This window comes from Phoca vitulina, unplaced genomic scaffold (assembly GCF_004348235.1).
Source record: "Phoca vitulina isolate PV1807 unplaced genomic scaffold, GSC_HSeal_1.0 scaffold24, whole genome shotgun sequence".
Lineage (NCBI taxonomy): Eukaryota > Metazoa > Chordata > Mammalia > Carnivora > Phocidae > Phoca > Phoca vitulina.
The window spans coordinates 23,559,776-23,577,209 of NW_022589727.1; the positions used below are offsets into that span (position 1 = coordinate 23,559,776).

Here is a 17,434-nt window from a genome sequence, read left to right on the forward strand (position 1 = left end):
AGTTTCCTGGGCCTAAAATCAAGCCACTGGATACTCTTATGCTATAAAAAATGCTGTGAGTTTCCAGGATGGCTCGCAAATGAGGTAACAGAGTGGCCACTGGACAGTTCAGACAGGAGCCTACTTTCTCATTCCCTTGCCCCAGGTAGGGAGAAGTGACCAAGAACCACCAGTTTGTGGTTTTAGGACTTTAAAATCCGGATCTCTCTGTCCAGGAGTTGGTGGGGGGGGGGGGTATTCTCTTCCCCCGTTTCAACAGCTGGGGAATTGGCTAAAGGTGGCTGTTAAGAGTCTGTCTGTCCTAGAAATGACGTATGGGGAAAAACCCCAATGCAGTGGAACATTTTCAGGAAAACCCAGTTGGCACATGTACCTACTTTAGCCCTCACACCCCCTATAAAGACCTTACTCAGTGCCAAAGGGGACAAATGCTCAACAGCCAGAAAGGCAGGGGCCAGACAAGGGAGACAGTGACTATTCTTTCTGCTCTCTGGATGGTTCTCTAGAGCACTGAGTAAAGTTTGGTCCTCCTCTCTCAGCGCACCCTCCTTTACTGAAAAAGGTGAATTTCAGCTCTGTGTATCCAAGGTTGGTAAGGTAAACTAAGTCTAATCACAGCAGCTCCTGTGTTTACTTCAAGATAAAACAGAATGAAAACTAGATCAGGGCTCCTTCAGAAGATGGCATCTTTCAAAAGGGAAAAGCCATCCTTCGTAGAGAGAAAATGCAAGGTCAGCTGAGCTCAGGACTCCCAGGAGCTCTGGAGCAGTCCCTTGCAGGGGTCCACCACAGGCCTTAAGCTATGTGCCTGCAAGTCAGGCGTATGGACCCTGCCCAGGACACAACTTCTCAAACACACTGTTGCTGAGAAAAAGGTCAGGGCACTAATGCACAGACAGGACTGGGACATTTTCTTCTCCCCCACATGTAACATTAGCAAAAGGACTCATTTAAATGATGAACAACAAAACAATACCAGCACTAAACAATGCAAATCAATGCACACCGCAATGGTAATTATTTCCATGGTAGCGCATTAATCGAGCTTTCCTCAGTGGCCCTATCATCTTTTCCTGTGGTTTCATGTCCTTCTGCTTCGCCTTGCCGTGAGCACAGGGTGAGGGGACTGGGGGTCTTTGGGGTGTACGTAGTGGTTTCTCACAAATGGTTTGAAAGGAGTGTTTGTGATCAGAGGGACAGACCCAATCCACGCTTGAAGATCTACAACATGCCTTCACATACACATGCACCCAGTTTCTGAACACGTTTCCTTCTTCCCCTACACTGTCCTATCAAGGAAAGGAAAAAGGCAGACTCCACTCTCATGAGCTGCAGGGATGAGCCCTTACTGCTCCACCCCCAAGCACTGGAAGCCAGCTCCTTCCAGTCAATGTCCCTCTGAGTGTGTCCTTTCTATTCCCTATGTACACCCCAAAGACCCCCGGTCCCCTCACCCTGTGCTCACGTCAAGGCGAAGCAGAAGGACATGACAAGCTTTCCCATACTTGAAGGTAGGCTCTCAAGGAGGGCTTTGGGATTCATGTCCAGCATATGCTGCATCTGGTAGAGCCCAGCAATCTGAGGGGATGAGAAGATACTCATTTAAATAGTATGTGGGGTGTGCTTTTTGATCCAAGATCACTTTGACTCTCCTAGGCTGATGAAAACATCAGAACTGCTAAGTAGTACTCACCCGGAGGGAGGGTTTAATGAAAGGTGGGGTGGCAAAGGCTCTGAGCAGGCCTGCTGGGGGTACCCCTCACGGGCTGAGGGGAACCCAGCCTAGAGGATGCCAGTGAGAACACACCAGGAATTACATATGTATGAATGAATCATTCTCTGGCTGAACCTACAAAGCAAGAGAGGTTGGTTCCTGTGGGTGTAGCCTCACTTTTGGAGTCAGGTTTTATAAAAATAAGCACCAAAAAGAAGTCCTTTCTGTAGATAAGAATTTAAGTGTCAGCAAAGATCAAAATGCTAATTTATGGAAATTATCAGTTTCTGGCAAGAGTACAGAGAATATGGTTTAAATGTCCTCTGAAGGAAGGAGTCAAATGCATTCAGTTTACGTTTGTTTATTGTTGTAACATCTGGTTTTGAACATCAGACACTGCACCAAAATAGGAGCCATTTATCTTAGGATAACTGTCTTTGCCATGACTGAGAGTACTGTACTGATGTTTACAATTAATTTCTGACAACTTAAAACTTATTAGTGGAATTGCTAATAATCAAATACTTCATCATAGACTAAATGTAATTATTAAATTAAAACAACGAAGTTTCCCCCCTCCCTTTCTTACCTTCAAAACAAACCAAAAAAGTAGTTTTCACCTGGAAAGAGCACTTAAACAAAAACTCAATTTTTAACCGGTTTCATTAAACACAGCATGTTCTAAAACAGGAAAACAAGGCTTCCCAGAGTAAATAGGATACATAAAAAGATGCTAAAATTCCCTGGAAGAGTTTGTTTTCACCAACTAGCAAAAGGAGAAAGCGTTTACTTTCTACTTATCTTTAAAGGTCTTGCCTGCACCTTCAAGAACATCGTCCCAAAGGGCCACGTGCACTCCTACAGGGCACAGGCACTTTCTGGGCATTTAGCTAGTTGTTGTTCCTCAGCTGTTCTCCCTGTGACTGTTAGCAGCATTCATTTTAGTACATCACACCAGTAAGTTTTTTCTTTTTCCAGTTGAAAACTATGCAGATGGTTTTAAGCACAGCAAACAGTCCTCACACACGGGGGCTAAGTGTGCATGCTCCGGGCCCACACGTGCCCTTCCTCACGCCTGCCAGGGACGCAGATGCCGACACCACAGCCAGACAAGCTTCAGCACGTGGGTATCAAGGCAAATACTCAAGTCAGGTTGAATTGGAGAGAGGGAAAGGGGCCAAGGCCATTTCACCAGTGGAACATCCGAGAGAATGACTTCAAAAAGCCCAATCTGCTTGCGATCACCCCGTGACCTCGCCCATCACCGAAAGCAACACGGGGCTAACGCTTCTTCATTAGCTCACCATTAGAAGGGTCTGTGTACAAACACACTCGAGGGTAACTCTTTCACAGAAAGAACAAATGTCATTTGTACCAAATGGCAATGGGTTTCAGCACAAACTTAATACTTTCATAACACTATGGTGAGAGTAATCATCCACTTTCAACAAGAGGGACTCCTTCAAATAAGGAAAAAGATTCACGTTAATTAGCGAATATAGTACCCACTGGATCAATCTGCAGCAACAGAACGACAAAGTCTAGTGCTTACGGACACTGGGACAGAGGGGCCAGCCACTGTCGGCACAGGGCTGGGAGACCCGGGCTCCTGGGTCGGACCTTCACGAGGCCCGTGTGTCCACAGAGAAGAGCTTATCAAGGAAAAGGAACTGTCTAATCAAAAAACTCTTTAAAAGACAACCTAAAGAGGACTACAGAAGGTCGAGAAGATTTCCGGTACCGCATGTGTGCAGAGAAGCCCTAGTAAGATCATGTCCCTCCTGGAAAACAAGCATGGAGAGGACACACGGGCAGCATCTCGGAGGCCATCAGCTGCACCGCTGCTCTACCAGGACTGTAAGTCACTAACTGGGCAAGATCTCCCAGAAGCATAACCTAGTTTGCCTAACCTACTATACATAAATAAACTCTTTAAATGATTAGTCCTTGCACTATTGAAGGGGGGGGGAAGGTTTGCACTGGAAGAAGCACGTGCTGGTCCTCTGGGAGCATGCGCCTCCACGTTCTGCCACTGAGAGCTGCCTTCGGGGGGCTCTACCACAGTCTCCACACCCAACAGCACGCGGAGAAATGGCCAAACTAAAGGGACTGCCAACTCTCCAATCTAGAAAAATAACCACCCCCATTTCTCCACCTTAGGTCAGTATTACTTGGGCAGGGCAAACTACAAGGAGAGCGAGGAGAGCACCGCAGTGCAAGTCCCGGGCAAGCGGAGGTGGACATGGAAGCGGCCCCCAGCGGGCGCCTGGATCCACAGCTCCCGCTCTCTGCTCTGGGACCCGGCTGACCGCTTCCCTCCCAGCTGAGGCCTGTGTGCGTGTGGAAGCCTCCTCTTGGACAGTCCTCTGGATTCTAACACCGAGGTGACCGTCAACACCCAGGCTCTCAGTTCTGGAGGGCCTCACAGGGCAGACCCCCCTGGGGCTGTCTGCTCGGACCACCGTGACTCATTACAACCAGGCTGGGAGACTAAGCTGCAGGCAGAGGGACAGAGGAAAGGACTCTTCCAGGACCCCGCACAAGTGCATATCTGCATTTCTAAGGCCTCCCTGAAAACAGAGCTGTTGCTTGTCGTCCAATCAACTCCCACCGTTAGTACTCTTCTTATGGGCACCAAGCTCATCCAGCAAGACTTGTCTGCCTGACTGGGTCCAAGACAAGAACGTGATGATCTAAGGGGCTTTTCTTCCCCAGAAGCCCACGTCTGCGGGGCTGGGGTCAGTGGCCCGGGCCCCTGCCTGGAGCAGCCCACTGGGCAGACATCCTGTTTCATGGTGGCATGGAAGGAAGAGCCCACGGAAGAAACGTGCACACGTGGTTTGAACCAACATCACTAACTGGACCTGTAGCAGCTCAGTGGACCCTGATCCCCTAAAGAAAGCCCTGGTTTTAGAGAGAAACACTCTCAACTGCCCAGTGGAAATTGTAACACTTTACTTTATACATGTTTTGGTCCCCTCTTATTTAGCTTTTTTCTTCCTTTTAAATTATTCAATTAAAGGAGCACCAGCACACACTTGACACAGCGCGTGTATGAGGACGACCAGTGATAGGAGCCCAGGCCTCCAACCGCAGGTCCGAGCTCCCCACCTGCCCAGGGCTCTGAGTGGCAACCCTGCCAGGCCCGAGAAGGGGAAGGAGGACAACGGTTCCAGTGCCAGGAGCTCTCCCGGTGCCTGCTGGTGCCTGGCTGTCAACACGTGTCTTGTCCTGCACCTGTGGCTTGGAGTGTAGCCTAGTGGCCTCTGTCCAGCAGAAGTGCTGGTCACCTTCCCTTGCTGTGAGGCGAGTGCCTGAGGACCTCCCTGGGAGGTGCTGCTTCATGCCAGGTCGTCCAGGTCCACTTGGGGGATCGGGTCTCGCCAGTAGCAGAAGGAGCTGAACTCCGGGCAGGGAAAGGCGGAATTCTGTTCCTTGTTGAGAAGTGGGAACACGTGCTCCACGAGCTCGCTCAGTCTGTGGTACCTAGAAGAGGTTGGGAAGAACAGCACAAACTGTCACCCTGAAGTGACGTCAGAGCCCAGGACTGTGCGCTGTGAAGCTAACGAGAGGCCTCAGGGCAAGGCGTCCATCCCTTCCTGGGGCACAGCCCTCCTCTTAGAAGTCTAGGATCGTCGGCGATCCTGGTACAGATGCTATTACAGAGAAGAAAACACCCAAGCAAAGAGGAAAGCCTCCAAAAGGCAGATGCAGTTCTGCTATTTCGAGGGGGGCCTGATCCTCAGATTCTCTCTGTCCCCAGCTTCACCCCTGGCTGTGGACGGTGGGCTGAGAAACAAGAACACACTTACGAGGACTTGTTTCCTTTGGTCCTTTCTTGTATTAATTCACCCTTGGGGTTCACAGTGAATATTCTGCAGTCTGGAACTCCCACTTGTGTGTAAGCATAGACATCCTGGACAAGAAAACATTAAATACGGTGATTACGAGAGAAGACATTGAGATGCTTCTCTGGTTCCTCATGAGCCAGAAGAATCGCAGAAGCAGGAGACGGTGTATGACAACATGTGGAGCTGGCGCAATGCAGCTCTGCCCCTGAAGCTCAGCTCTAGACAAACCCGAACTGAAGAGGGGAGCCAAACCAAGGCCGCTAGAGTCAGAACCCTGGGCGCCTGGGGCCGCACTGCCTGCCAGAGGCCAGAGAGCAACAGCCCCTGCGTGCCTAGAACCAGAGGCCCCGTCTGTGCGGAAAGGCTGGGAAGCATCAGGGAAGGCTGAGCGCTCTCTGGGGTGGATCCAAGGACACGGCTTAGAAGCACTTAGAACAGGAGTCAGAACTACCTGAGGAGATGGAATCAAAGCCACAGAAACAAAGTGCCCTTTCTCATACACCAAAACTCTAGGGCAGATGTCCACCTACAGGACCTCCCCAACTGCAAAAATTTAGAATAGAGATAATGAAAACCCATTCAGCAGAACATTCATTTTGCTTATACAACTGGTTTGAGAATCATGATGTGGCTGTACCCTAAAAAATACACTCCTCTGATTTTTACCCACCACATCTGAATGTGCAGCCCAGAGGAGACACTTACATTCGGACGGTTTCCAAAGGCAGCATAGAAGGGCTGCTTAGATGGGGCAAAGAGATTCTTGATATCATTTAGACACTCAATTTTGAACTTCTCTGGCTTCTTTTCTATCACTTCCCTGGGCAAAAAAAAATACAAATACAATGACCAAATTCGAAATGGTAATTTTCCCTGGTGTGTGGTCCTCAAAATACTTTCGTGCTCACAATCATTTCTGAAAATCTTTTATAACTGGTATCTCTCTTTCCCCTTCTGTGCCAGTCAAGAAAGACTAAGATTCTGAGTGAGGGGTTGAGGGAAGGAGAAAACTTGACAGCTTGACTTTTTTGGATGTCTGACACAGACTGGGTGAGTTCAGAGTTAAAATGCTCTGGGGGAGCCCAAGAACCAAGAGATGGAGAAGCTTGGAATCACATACAAACCCTTACAATGAGTTTGACTTCCAACCTCCCCACCAATCAGACCCCTTCCCCCAGTGTGAGTGGGCACGCAAGCGTGCGCAGGAGAGGCACCTGTGGAAGGCAGAGAACAAGCTGCTGGGGGACAACATGAGAGGGCCCCGAGGTAAGATTGTGCCCTTGTCATTGACCCAGTGCAGGTAGCCACGGGTCATGTCAGCCATGCCGATGGCACGAGCGGAGCAGTACAGAAACTTGTAGCCGTTCCTGAAAGAGAACATGTCCTACTTAAAAACATTCTTTGGCCAAAGTTAAAAAAAAAAAAGCACTTTTTTTTTTTTGACATTTCATTTTATTTTTTAAAGATTTTATTTACTTATTTACTTGAGAGAGAGAGAAGGCCTGCATGCACAAGCAGGTGGAGGGGCAGAGGGAGAGGGAGAAGTAGGCTCCCCGCTGAGCAGGGAGCCCGATGTGGGGCTCGATCCCAGGACCCTGGGACCATGACCTGAGCCGAAGGCAGATGCTTAACTGACTGAACCATCCAGGTGCCCCAAAGCAGCACTATTCTTTTAAAAGATTCAAATACATCATGATGTATTGTATGGTGACTAACATAACATAATAAAATAAAATTTTTTTAAAAAAAAGATTCAAATACAGTTCCTTTCATTTATTGTGAAAATCAAATTCCTGAATTTAATAAGGACAGCAGTTAGGATTATAAGGATCTCAATTTTCCATGGAAAACACCATGGAGAAAAATAGACATACATGCAACTAGGCATTTGCTAAATTTACAAGTATTGATGTATCTTCAGCATCTAGTCCATGAAAGTCAGATTACAGAACAAAAATCTTGGACTATCTTTAAATTATCTGCCATAAAGGAAAGATGCAAAGGATCTTATTTATAAAGACAATTTGTAGAATGCAAACCACTCTGTAAGACAAGGAGCAAAATCACACCTGGGTAACAGACATAAAATTTTCCTATTATGGCATTCTCAACTAATGCTTAAGACACTGAGTCTTCAAATCAATCTTAACTCATACACATTATAGTCCACAAAGGCCAGATCGCTGTTTTCTCTGTTGCCCCAAAAGAGAGGACCACATGGGTGAATTACTTCCCCCATGCATGCATGTATTACCTACTCAGTGAAATCAGATTAAAAAAACCCCGACTAATAAACCAAAAATGAAAATTGGCTCTCCTGTTAAATTAAAGTGAAGCACCCCCCACCCCGCCCGATAGCTAGAACTATAAATACAAGTAGCGCCTACAACTCCGAGCATCGTGCAGCGGAGAGGAGACGACTGAGACATGTAACACAATGATTAGCACACAGCTCATGTTCCACAAATGGTGGCTGACGCTTTTCTTCGTGTGAGGCTACTCGAGCACGTGGACAAGTGGGACGGGATACCTACTCGTTGATGGAATGGTAGAGCTTTGCTATACCCTGATGAGTCCAGTCTTTACCCAGCTGTGGAAGAATCTGCCCTAAAGCATCAGACCTGAAAGGGTAGAAATAGGAAATGGTAACAGGAACAAAGCACACAAAGCCAAGTGTTTTCCTATTTAAATACCAGCTGCTAAAAACCATCGGGTAGAGGCAGGGTCGGGGGACAATCTAATCTACGAGGGCAACTTTGTCATGGCTTGTGCCACAGCGAGGCAGTCCCGTGCACACCCACCCACCGCGGAACTTCTGAAAGTAGAAGCCAGATGTTCATTTTCAGAGATAATTTACAACCACACATCCTCTTTTTTTCCTCCCTAATTGCAACACCTTCTTACTTTTTAAAATTTTAATGCCAGAACTTGGAGACCAAATAACTAAAGCTTTCCAAAAGTTATCTTCTATGTTAATTTGTATGCCTCCACCCATCTTCTCCATCCACAGAATGACCCTGTGTGTGACCACGTGTGACCTTAGCATGCAAGTCTCAGTGCAGAGAGTTTTAAAAACTTCCTCATGGAGGCCAAGGAGGGACCCCCCTGATCCCACCCTCCATTGCAGAGCGGCCTGCACCTTGCCCGCTGCTGCCCATCATGGGCCCGTGCTTACTTGGTTATCGTTCCATCAATATCAGAAATGATGACCTTGTCATTCCAGTTCCACAGGTAAATGGTTCCTGCACAGCGGCAGGTACCTTGATACTGGGTTGTAATACTAAACACAACATCATTTGGGCCATCTTGGAGCTTCAGTTTTGCCTTTTATAAAAAGTAAGAGAATAAAGAAAATCATAGAGGGATAATTTTTAAAATAACAGTATATCACTTTGATGGAATTACATGCAACAAGTAAAAGTTAGTTTCCAATAATATGTAGTCATTGAAAGATTGCTAAGATATAATGTTAAGCGAAAAAGGATCCTAATCTCTAAAATATAGGAGTGTGTGTGTGAGTAAATGTATAAAGTGTGTGTGTGTGTGTGTGTGTGTGTGTGTGTGTAGGGGGATGTATAAGGAAAGAAATACATAAATATGATTATTGTAATAATAAAAAGGAAAAAAAATCAGCTGAAAACAGAGTTTACAACAGAGTCTGAATATTTACAAAATCACCACCAGTGTTTCAGGGCCTCAGCTCAAGGCAGGATGGTTTCTGTTGCGCTGGCATGCACCCAGCCCAGCACTGCATGCAGAGCTTGCTTACAAGAAGCTGAGGGAGCCACTGCCTGAATGATGTTCTGGAATTCTAAGAGATTTTTCTGATTCCCCCAAGAAACCAAACGTCTCTGCTCTTCCTCCATACCCTAGGGCACAGCAAGACCATTTCAAACTGAAAACAGGGGAAAAGGGGTGGGAAACAAACAGGAAAGAGGAAACTGCACCTAAATAACAAAAGGCAATTTCTCTGTGGCTCCTAAAGGACAGTGTATGGCCCAGTGATGGGCTGGCTGGGCAAGATTCATCTGGGAAACAGGTTAAAAATACAGATCCCTTGGCTCATTCCTAGAAATTGATGTGGGAGGTCTGGGGTCCACGTCCCAGGTTCCCCAGGTGATCCCCAGGGAGGGAGATGCTGTCCTACTGTGTGTGAGCGTTTACATGAGCACACACAGTGTCCTGTGTGCAGGGCTTGGGATAGCATGGACAGAAGAGGAAGCATGGCTAATTAAACAGTTACTAAAATAAGCTGACTGGATCCACACGGATCACACACAACTCACAATCTGGTCCGAAGAGAGTCGAAGAGACTTCTTATATGAGGTTGTGCCGGCATGGCTTGGGGGCTCTGTGGGAACAGGGTCCACTTTGATGGACTCTTCAAGCTCCTGTGACCCCTCATCACTCGATGAGTCATCCTCAGCCGGCCTATTCAACAGCAATCCAGTTACTCAAGAGGCAGCAGGGCATTTTACTAAGAGTTTTTCATTTAGGATCAAGAAGAGATCCTAAATCCATTCTAGGGATTGGAAGAGTTGTTTCCTCTGTTTCCTGAGTATTCCTATCATGAAGTGAGAAGGCCACCCTCCTCCTCGCTCTCATGACTAGCCAACAGTGACAGTCTGGCCATGACTGATTACCTTCTGCTATGACCGGTGAATGCTACTAGGTCTACTGACTCTTGTTGAAAAGATATGGATGTTTCAAAAGATGCAAACTGCAGAAAATGTAATTGCTTACACAGATTTTAAGAATAAAAAAGATCTGATATAACCCCTTTAACAAAAGAGGGCAAAGAGCAAGAAAATGAATGCTCAGGCTTAGACCAACTACTGAATTAAAGAGCTGGAGTGGGAAAAGGAAAGAATCTGGTTGGTGAAGTACAAGAACAGCAGGAACGAGAACAGGATGCATGGTGGCACGTTCTTTCAGGGCCAACCAAACCAAATATCCAGAGGGGTGCTACTTCTTCTAAGAAATGAAATGGACCCACACCAATTTTGGAATTTTTTAAAAAATTTAATTTTAAGCAATCTGTATATCCAACAGTGGGGTGCGGGGGCTGGAACTCATGACCCTGAGATTGAGACTCACGTGCTCTACTAACTGAGCCAGTCAGGTGCATCTTTAAACTCTTCTGCATCTCCCTTTTGCGCCTGACAGGAAGCCAGGGAGCAGGGGCCAGGGACAGCACATCTTAAGGCTCCTCAAGATCCCTTCCCAGAGGCCTCCATTTCGCAGGCATCTGATTCCATGGCTCCAGGATGGGAGCAAGACATTTAAAAAGCAGTGATGGGTATATTTACTCCTCTGAGCTGGTTATCTTTTTCAGAAAAGCAGAAGTTATGCACCAACAAGCCACTTACTGTCATGGTTGTCCATAAGAGAAAGAGATTTCTGACTAGAAATTAAACAAAACTGTCAAAATCAATTTGAATACAACGGCTAAATAGCCCAAGTCCTGCGGGCCCAGAGGAAAGACAGGGCGCCCCACCTGCCACTGGCTGGCTCCTTAGCACTCGATGCCAGGTCACTGGTCGGCGGCACATCAGATTTCCCTTCCTTGGCCTCTGGCAGCTAAAACAACAACATAATAACGGCAATGTGCAATTTTTCCCTCCCAGCGACTGACAGGTAAAAATGTCTCAGCAGACCTCTCCAGGAGTGAGCAAAATGGTTTTCTGAATCCACAACTTAAAAATGCTTAAGAAATAGACTTTCTCTACTTTGAGCCAAAGGACAGAAATCTGAGACAGAAGTCACATGCTGCTATGCAAAAAGCTGTCACTACACAAAGCCCCAAGTGAAAATTTTAAAAGGGCACTATTTCAAGTCACGGAATAGAATTCGACAGGCCCACACTCATTAGTCTGTGCCAGGGACACCGGTACTACAGAACGCAAGTTACTGATGCCACTGCCACCGCCATCTCCTCCTTGGGAGGAGAACAAGCTCTTGTTTCTGTCTGGAAGGTAATGTGGTGAGCAAAGCGGAAACACACAGGCTTTGGAGCTGGACTCACGGCCAAACCCTAGCTCCATCCCTCTCCAGTTGTGTGCGCTGGGTGAAGCGACTTCACCTCTCTGCGCCCCAGTTTCTTTGCCTGTAAAGTGGGAGCTCAGACATGTGTACTGCAGGGCTACAGTGAAGGTGAGGGTAAAATAAAGCATCTAGCATGGTACCTCCACATCTAACTGTTCAAAAATGGGGACTCTTACTATTTTAACAGTATTATATAGTCCAAACTGACTTTCTTGTGCTTGGCAAAAAGGTTTTTTGAATAAATCAAAGAATCACTTCTTTTCAGCCCATGGAACAAATTACCTCCTCCAGGTCAGTTACCTGTTTCGTCATGCTTTCTCTCTTACGCCAAAACCACCAGCGACCAGACTTCTTTGGCATCTTATCTTTGACCCAGGACTCGACTGTGGCCTGGAAATGATCAACTTGGGTCAGTCTAGCCATCTGTCTGTCATAAAGACCCAACTACTTTCTACCATCAGCCTGTAGGATGGTGCCTTATCATGGAATGTGAGCAACATTCTCCACACCTCCCCAAGTCCTCTAGAGTCTGTAACACCTCCGAAAGGCAGGCAGTCCTCTTTTGTGATGGTGCAGCTTCGTGGCGGGTCTGTGGTAGGAGACTGGGTGGTCTGGCTATAGAGGAGCAGGCCGGGGGGGGGGGGGGGGGGCGGTGCTGCCAGGTGGGCTGCTCTCATTTCTTTACCCTTGGAAAACATGTTCTTATGAGTTCTGAAGACCAGCTAGGCTGATAGACAGATTTAGAACTTTCAGGTTTTACATAATAGACTTATTAGCCACAATCTGACCCAATCACACTGATGTCACACTTCTGGTGGCCACATCACCTTCTTCTTGCTGCTGCTTTCCATATTAATGAGGAATTTTTTTTTTTCATTCTGTATTTAGCTAACAATAAAATCTCTCAACATTTATACCCAGTCAGAAACCAGTATAAATACCTAAGAAAAATGACAAAGATACGGCAGCCCAGCAAATTTCCTAGATTTTGGGCATAAGATAATTTGAGTGGGCACAAAGAACTCTTTAGATCTTCTCTAATATTAATTTTAAACAAAACTCTGAATAGTACCCGGTTTAGAAATATGCACATATGGATGTTTCTAAATATCTTATGCTGTAGATAGTTTTAAAAAGGAAACGAAATGGTGGATCATCTCACCTTTGGCAGACTCTTCTGGAATACTTGCAAGCTAAGGATCATGGGAGCAGCCAAAGCCCAGTTATAGTAACTGTGGAATAAAAATTGTGCAAAACCATTACACAGAGAAGGAAGAGAGTGAGAGAGAAAAGAAAGGGGAAGAGGGGGAGGGAGAGAGAAAAGAGGATGGGCGTAGAAACAACGTAAAATTCCTTATTCTTTTCAGTGACGAGATGATCAGCTAAATTTTTTGTCACATGAATGACCTTTGCTTCAAGCCAAACTTCTCTGAGCAGAGATGCAGTAAAATACCTAAGATATATTTCAATGCTTCATTGAAAAATAACGCTGAGGCTTCTCTTTCACTTCAAAGTCACTAGTCCATTTATAGGAGATGGCACATTTTATGGCAAGAAAACTGTAACAGTTAAAAAGAGCACTCTGAAAAAAACTCTGCAAGAGTATTCAACAATTACAAAAGCAGGAGTATTTACCGGTTATATATCCGTATTACAAGGTTAGGATTGTCTATAAGCCCAGGGTTTTCTGCAAATTCATGATAAGTAATGATATGCTCCATGAATTTTTCTGCAATGTAAAATAATAATGATCCTTTGGTTAGAGATTACATAAATTCCTAAATGAGATTATCACAACTCTATGTTGAAGGAACTATAGGATAAAATGAGTCCTTTAAAAAAAACCCTTTTTTACATTCATCAAAAGCAAAATATCAGACACATTTTTTTTTTTATCCAGGACAAGAAGGAACACTTCTCCTTTTTCTATCCTTCCCCTCTTCCACCACTCCTCCCGCAGTTAAAAAAAACAAAAAGCCACAAAAAACCCCACAAAACCACAACAACAACAAAAGAAACATAGGAGGGATATGCCAGAGACTTTCAGGAAAATAGATTACAGATGTGGCGGGGGGGGGGCGGCGGAGGGGGAGAGGAGACAGAAAGAGAGAGGAAGACACAAAGACACGTGTGCATACACACACTCTCTAGAACTAATGAAAACTGCAGTTTCATTCTTAACAAAGACAAACTTTACTAGCAGGCAACTGTGTAACTAGGGAATATTCATGGCGATCTTACATCTTTAAGTGCATGCTACATTAGAAAAACATTTTACAATTGCTTGGAGGAAAAAAAACCTAAAAAACACACATCAGAATTTAGTTTAGGGTCTGTCAAGAAATGAATCCCAAAGTTCTCGAGAAATGAATGAGGATTCTGCATGAATCTGTGTGCTCTGTTCCTAAACTTGCACTCTAGTAGATCTAGGCTAACAGAATTTTCTCACCAGGATTTTTCCTCCTGGTGATGTGTATATTACTTTTACTTGCCATTTCTGCCTCCTCCAATAAAAAAAATCTGGGTAACTTAGGTAGGATTTGTTAAGTGTAAATCTTATAGTTTATGTAACTGTGTATTTTCCATTCCACCCCCCACCTATAATTTTTAAAGTGAAGGCTTATGAGGATTAAGAGCTATTGGCCATAACAGACTCTTAATTTCTTGCAAATAATAAAACAAATAGAATTAAGAGATGGAGAAGAAAGAGGCATAATGAGCGCCCTGTGACCTTTATTTCTTGTAAAGATTTTATTTATTTGACAGAAAGAGACACAGCGAGAGAGGGAACACAAGCACAGGGAGTGGGAGAGGGAGAAGCAGGCTTCCCACAGAGCAGGGAGCCCGATGTGGGGCTCGATCCTAGGACCCTGGGATCATGACCTGAGCCAAAGGCAGACGCTTAACGACTGAGCCACCCAGGTGCCCCTGCCCTGTGACCTTTAAAAAGAGAAAGATTCAGCAAAGCACAATTGTAACGCTCAGGGCACCCAGTCTGCCAAACACAGGACTTCAGCTGCTCTGAGGGGGAGAGAAGTTGTGGAAGGAAAATCTTTCCTTAGAGGAAAATCAATCAGGGGCCACCAGCCAAACTGAGAAAATAATGAAGAAGAATTTAGGTTACAAAGGAAGGCAAAGCCAGAAAGGCCAAAGAACTTGGGAAAGATACACACGACTGCTTGACCTACCCGAGTCATCTGAATTGGCTCCGCTAAAGATCCTTCCTTTCTCTGGAGCAACAGTACTTTCCGGGGCCAAGTTTCAAGACTGAGACAGAAAGTAACCCCTTCTTCTTCTTACTAGAAGGACTATTTCCTCAATGGACAATTAATTTTCCATAACTTCAGGCCCTACTCTCATGTCTCAAGCCCAGCGCTTTCCAGGAGGGCAGCTGGGCCCCAGCCCACACACATTTCAACTTCACAGATGAGAAAATGGACACAGCGTGAGCTGACCCTGACCGCTCTGCCAACAGGGCAGCCTGAAAACGCTCCCTCTTCAAGTGAAATGAGTGCCTGCAAGGCATTCTCAACTCACCCAAGCCATTTATTTGTAAGGTCAACCCCTACGAGGTACCTTAAAATGAGGGGCTAAAGGTCTGATATTAAAGGGAGGTATCTGTTACCTGCACAAGTTCATTAAAGAATTTAATACCCTGAGGTGGCTAACCAGCAGGTTTTCTATCAAGTGATGACCAGGCTGCTTTCTCCAGTGAAGACAAGGCATAATTGCTTGACATACCTTTGGAAATTTCTCCGTTCTCACTGAGACCCCCACAAAGGGAGAGGGTGACATCGGGCAAGTCCATGGCAGAATCTGAGAGGCACTCGGTGCCGCTATCTGCAGCTGCACTTCCCACGGACTGTGGGGACTGGGAGCCAGAGAGCGTGTCAGACTCAGGCCACTGCCGGGAGCCAGGGTCCGATTCACTGTGGGCAGCGGACGGGGAGAAAAGGATTTGCCTTATTGCAACTTCTTGTATTCCTAGCTTACTACATGGTTCTCTGGGGGCTTGAACCAAATAATATACCCCCTTAAAAAAAGATCAGACTGACCCACAGACACACCTTAGGGTAGAGTTTAGAATCGTATCATAAATGACATTAAAAATAACCTAACAGCACTGCTGAAGAATTAACTGTGAATACACTAAATATGTCACAAAAATCACTACAGTCATTCCCAGTAAGACAAACTTTTCAACTACAGCCTTTCTGATTTTAATTAAAGGAGTAAAAGACTTATAACCATTTATTTACATTTCCATGATGAAAATGACGGAGTAATTAAGAAAAATCTGATGTTTGGAAACCTTTGATCCTAACTTCCTAGAAAAAGCTGTGGTACTATATACATCCTGTAGAAAATTACTATAGTTCAGAGCTGTCTAGGTTTTTCTAAATTCATTTGTTACTTCGCAAAATAGAACAAAGAAATTAAACAAGAGAAAAATCTCAGGAGGGTAGACCTACCTTCAAACAAAGATTTTGAGAAATAAACTAGAAATAAACTATTCTTACACTAGTGAGGTTCAGGACTAAAGGTGAAGTTATTCAATATTTTCATATTTCTAGATGGTAAAGGCATGGAAGCCAGGTTTTTAGAAGATGATCTTGAGGGAAATTTTGTAATGGAGAATAAATCTGAATGAAAAGGAACAGGAAATGGTACAAGTTTCTTATTCATGACTGTTTACTGCTCCACATTCTTTGAATGGACATTTAATGTCACAACATTCTAAAAGTTTCAAATTTTTATTTTATTCAAAAAGCCAATATACTTAATGTTATGTGATCCAGTGAAGTTTTATGATCTTTAGAAAAAAACTCTCAAATTTGAGCAGTAGGTGGCAGCAAAGTATGGATAGGCCATAAATAGAAAGCAGCTTCCAAAGCTATTAGGTTTTGCATTTGAACCAACACAAGATTTAGGTTTCTGGAAATTTCTTTCTTAATAGCAATGCACACCCAGTCCAAAATATTGAGATTAATTAGATCAACAGAATGTTCTTCTCACTGGAAGTGGTGAAAAAGCCAAAGCTGATGTAAAGCAGCAAAACCTGTTATGTTGGCGTCAGGGGGTGAGGCTGACCCCTGGGTAAAACACAAACAGAAGACTGGGATGTTTCTGCTTTCTCCTGGGCCCATGGCTAGGTCCCCTTGTAGTCAGATGTGGCCAGGTTGACCATATGACCGAATTTTTAGATGTGGACAGAAGGGGTGTACTGTGCCCTTCCCAAGCCTGGCTCCTGAAAACTCCCGTATGAGCCTTTCTCTTTTCCCTGTGGGGGCTCTAAGAGAATGGTGGAGCCTCAAGATGGAAGAAAAGCTTGTGCCCCTGAATCCCTGGGTGTAAGGTGCCTGGCACCAAACATCAGCACTGGAATATCATACGAGCAAGAAATAAACTTCTATTGTGGTAAGCCACTGAGGTCCTGCGTTTTGTCAGGGCAGCTGGTGTTATCCTAACCAATGTAACTTCTAAATACTTGGAGGATGCCATCTGACTCAACATGTTGCCAAATCTACAAGAGTGGTGTGATCTATATTAATGTTTAGCTATAATTACAAATACTGGATACTTAATCAAGATGACATGGATCATGACAATTAGCAAAACAAATGCTGATAAGCATTACATCAGTCTCACTACCTTTAAGTATTTATGAAATGTCTCAAGAAATAATTTGTTCAGGAAGGAATAATCTCACTTGGTGAATGGGCAATGACCTTAGGCAGTCAAATTATAATATGTCATAGTAAAGTTCCACTGCATTTCACTCTCATTTTTTAATCAATCTCTCCCCATTTTTTAAAAGGGAAAC

General features: G+C 45.0%; 1 protein-coding gene across 6 annotated transcripts in view; it reads right to left on the reverse strand.

The window, feature by feature from the left end:
* Positions 1–2,059: 2,059 nt before the first annotated feature.
* Positions 2,060–17,434, reverse strand: part of LPIN2 (lipin 2) — an 85,845-nt gene continuing 70,470 nt past the window's right edge. For 3 of the 6 annotated variants that reach the window (XM_032421193.1, XM_032421191.1, XM_032421188.1), the window contains exons 9-20: positions 15,352–15,539; positions 13,246–13,339; positions 12,773–12,842; positions 11,911–12,000; positions 11,063–11,145; positions 9,852–9,996; positions 8,741–8,889; positions 8,100–8,186; positions 6,780–6,932; positions 6,271–6,385; positions 5,527–5,630; positions 5,056–5,200 (exon numbers count right to left, since the gene is read on the reverse strand). In XM_032421193.1, coding sequence (XP_032277084.1) covers positions 5,056–5,200; positions 5,527–5,630; positions 6,271–6,385; positions 6,780–6,932; positions 8,100–8,186; positions 8,741–8,889; positions 9,852–9,996; positions 11,063–11,145; positions 11,911–12,000; positions 12,773–12,842; positions 13,246–13,339; positions 15,352–15,539 — 1,423 coding nt within the window. Of the gene's footprint in view, positions 5,201–5,526; positions 5,631–6,270; positions 6,386–6,779; positions 6,933–8,099; positions 8,187–8,740; positions 8,890–9,851; positions 9,997–11,062; positions 11,146–11,910; positions 12,001–12,772; positions 12,843–13,245; positions 13,340–15,351; positions 15,540–17,434 lie in introns of all 6 variants that reach the window. The other 3 variants (XM_032421187.1, XM_032421190.1, XM_032421189.1) reach the window with 3 other exon arrangements.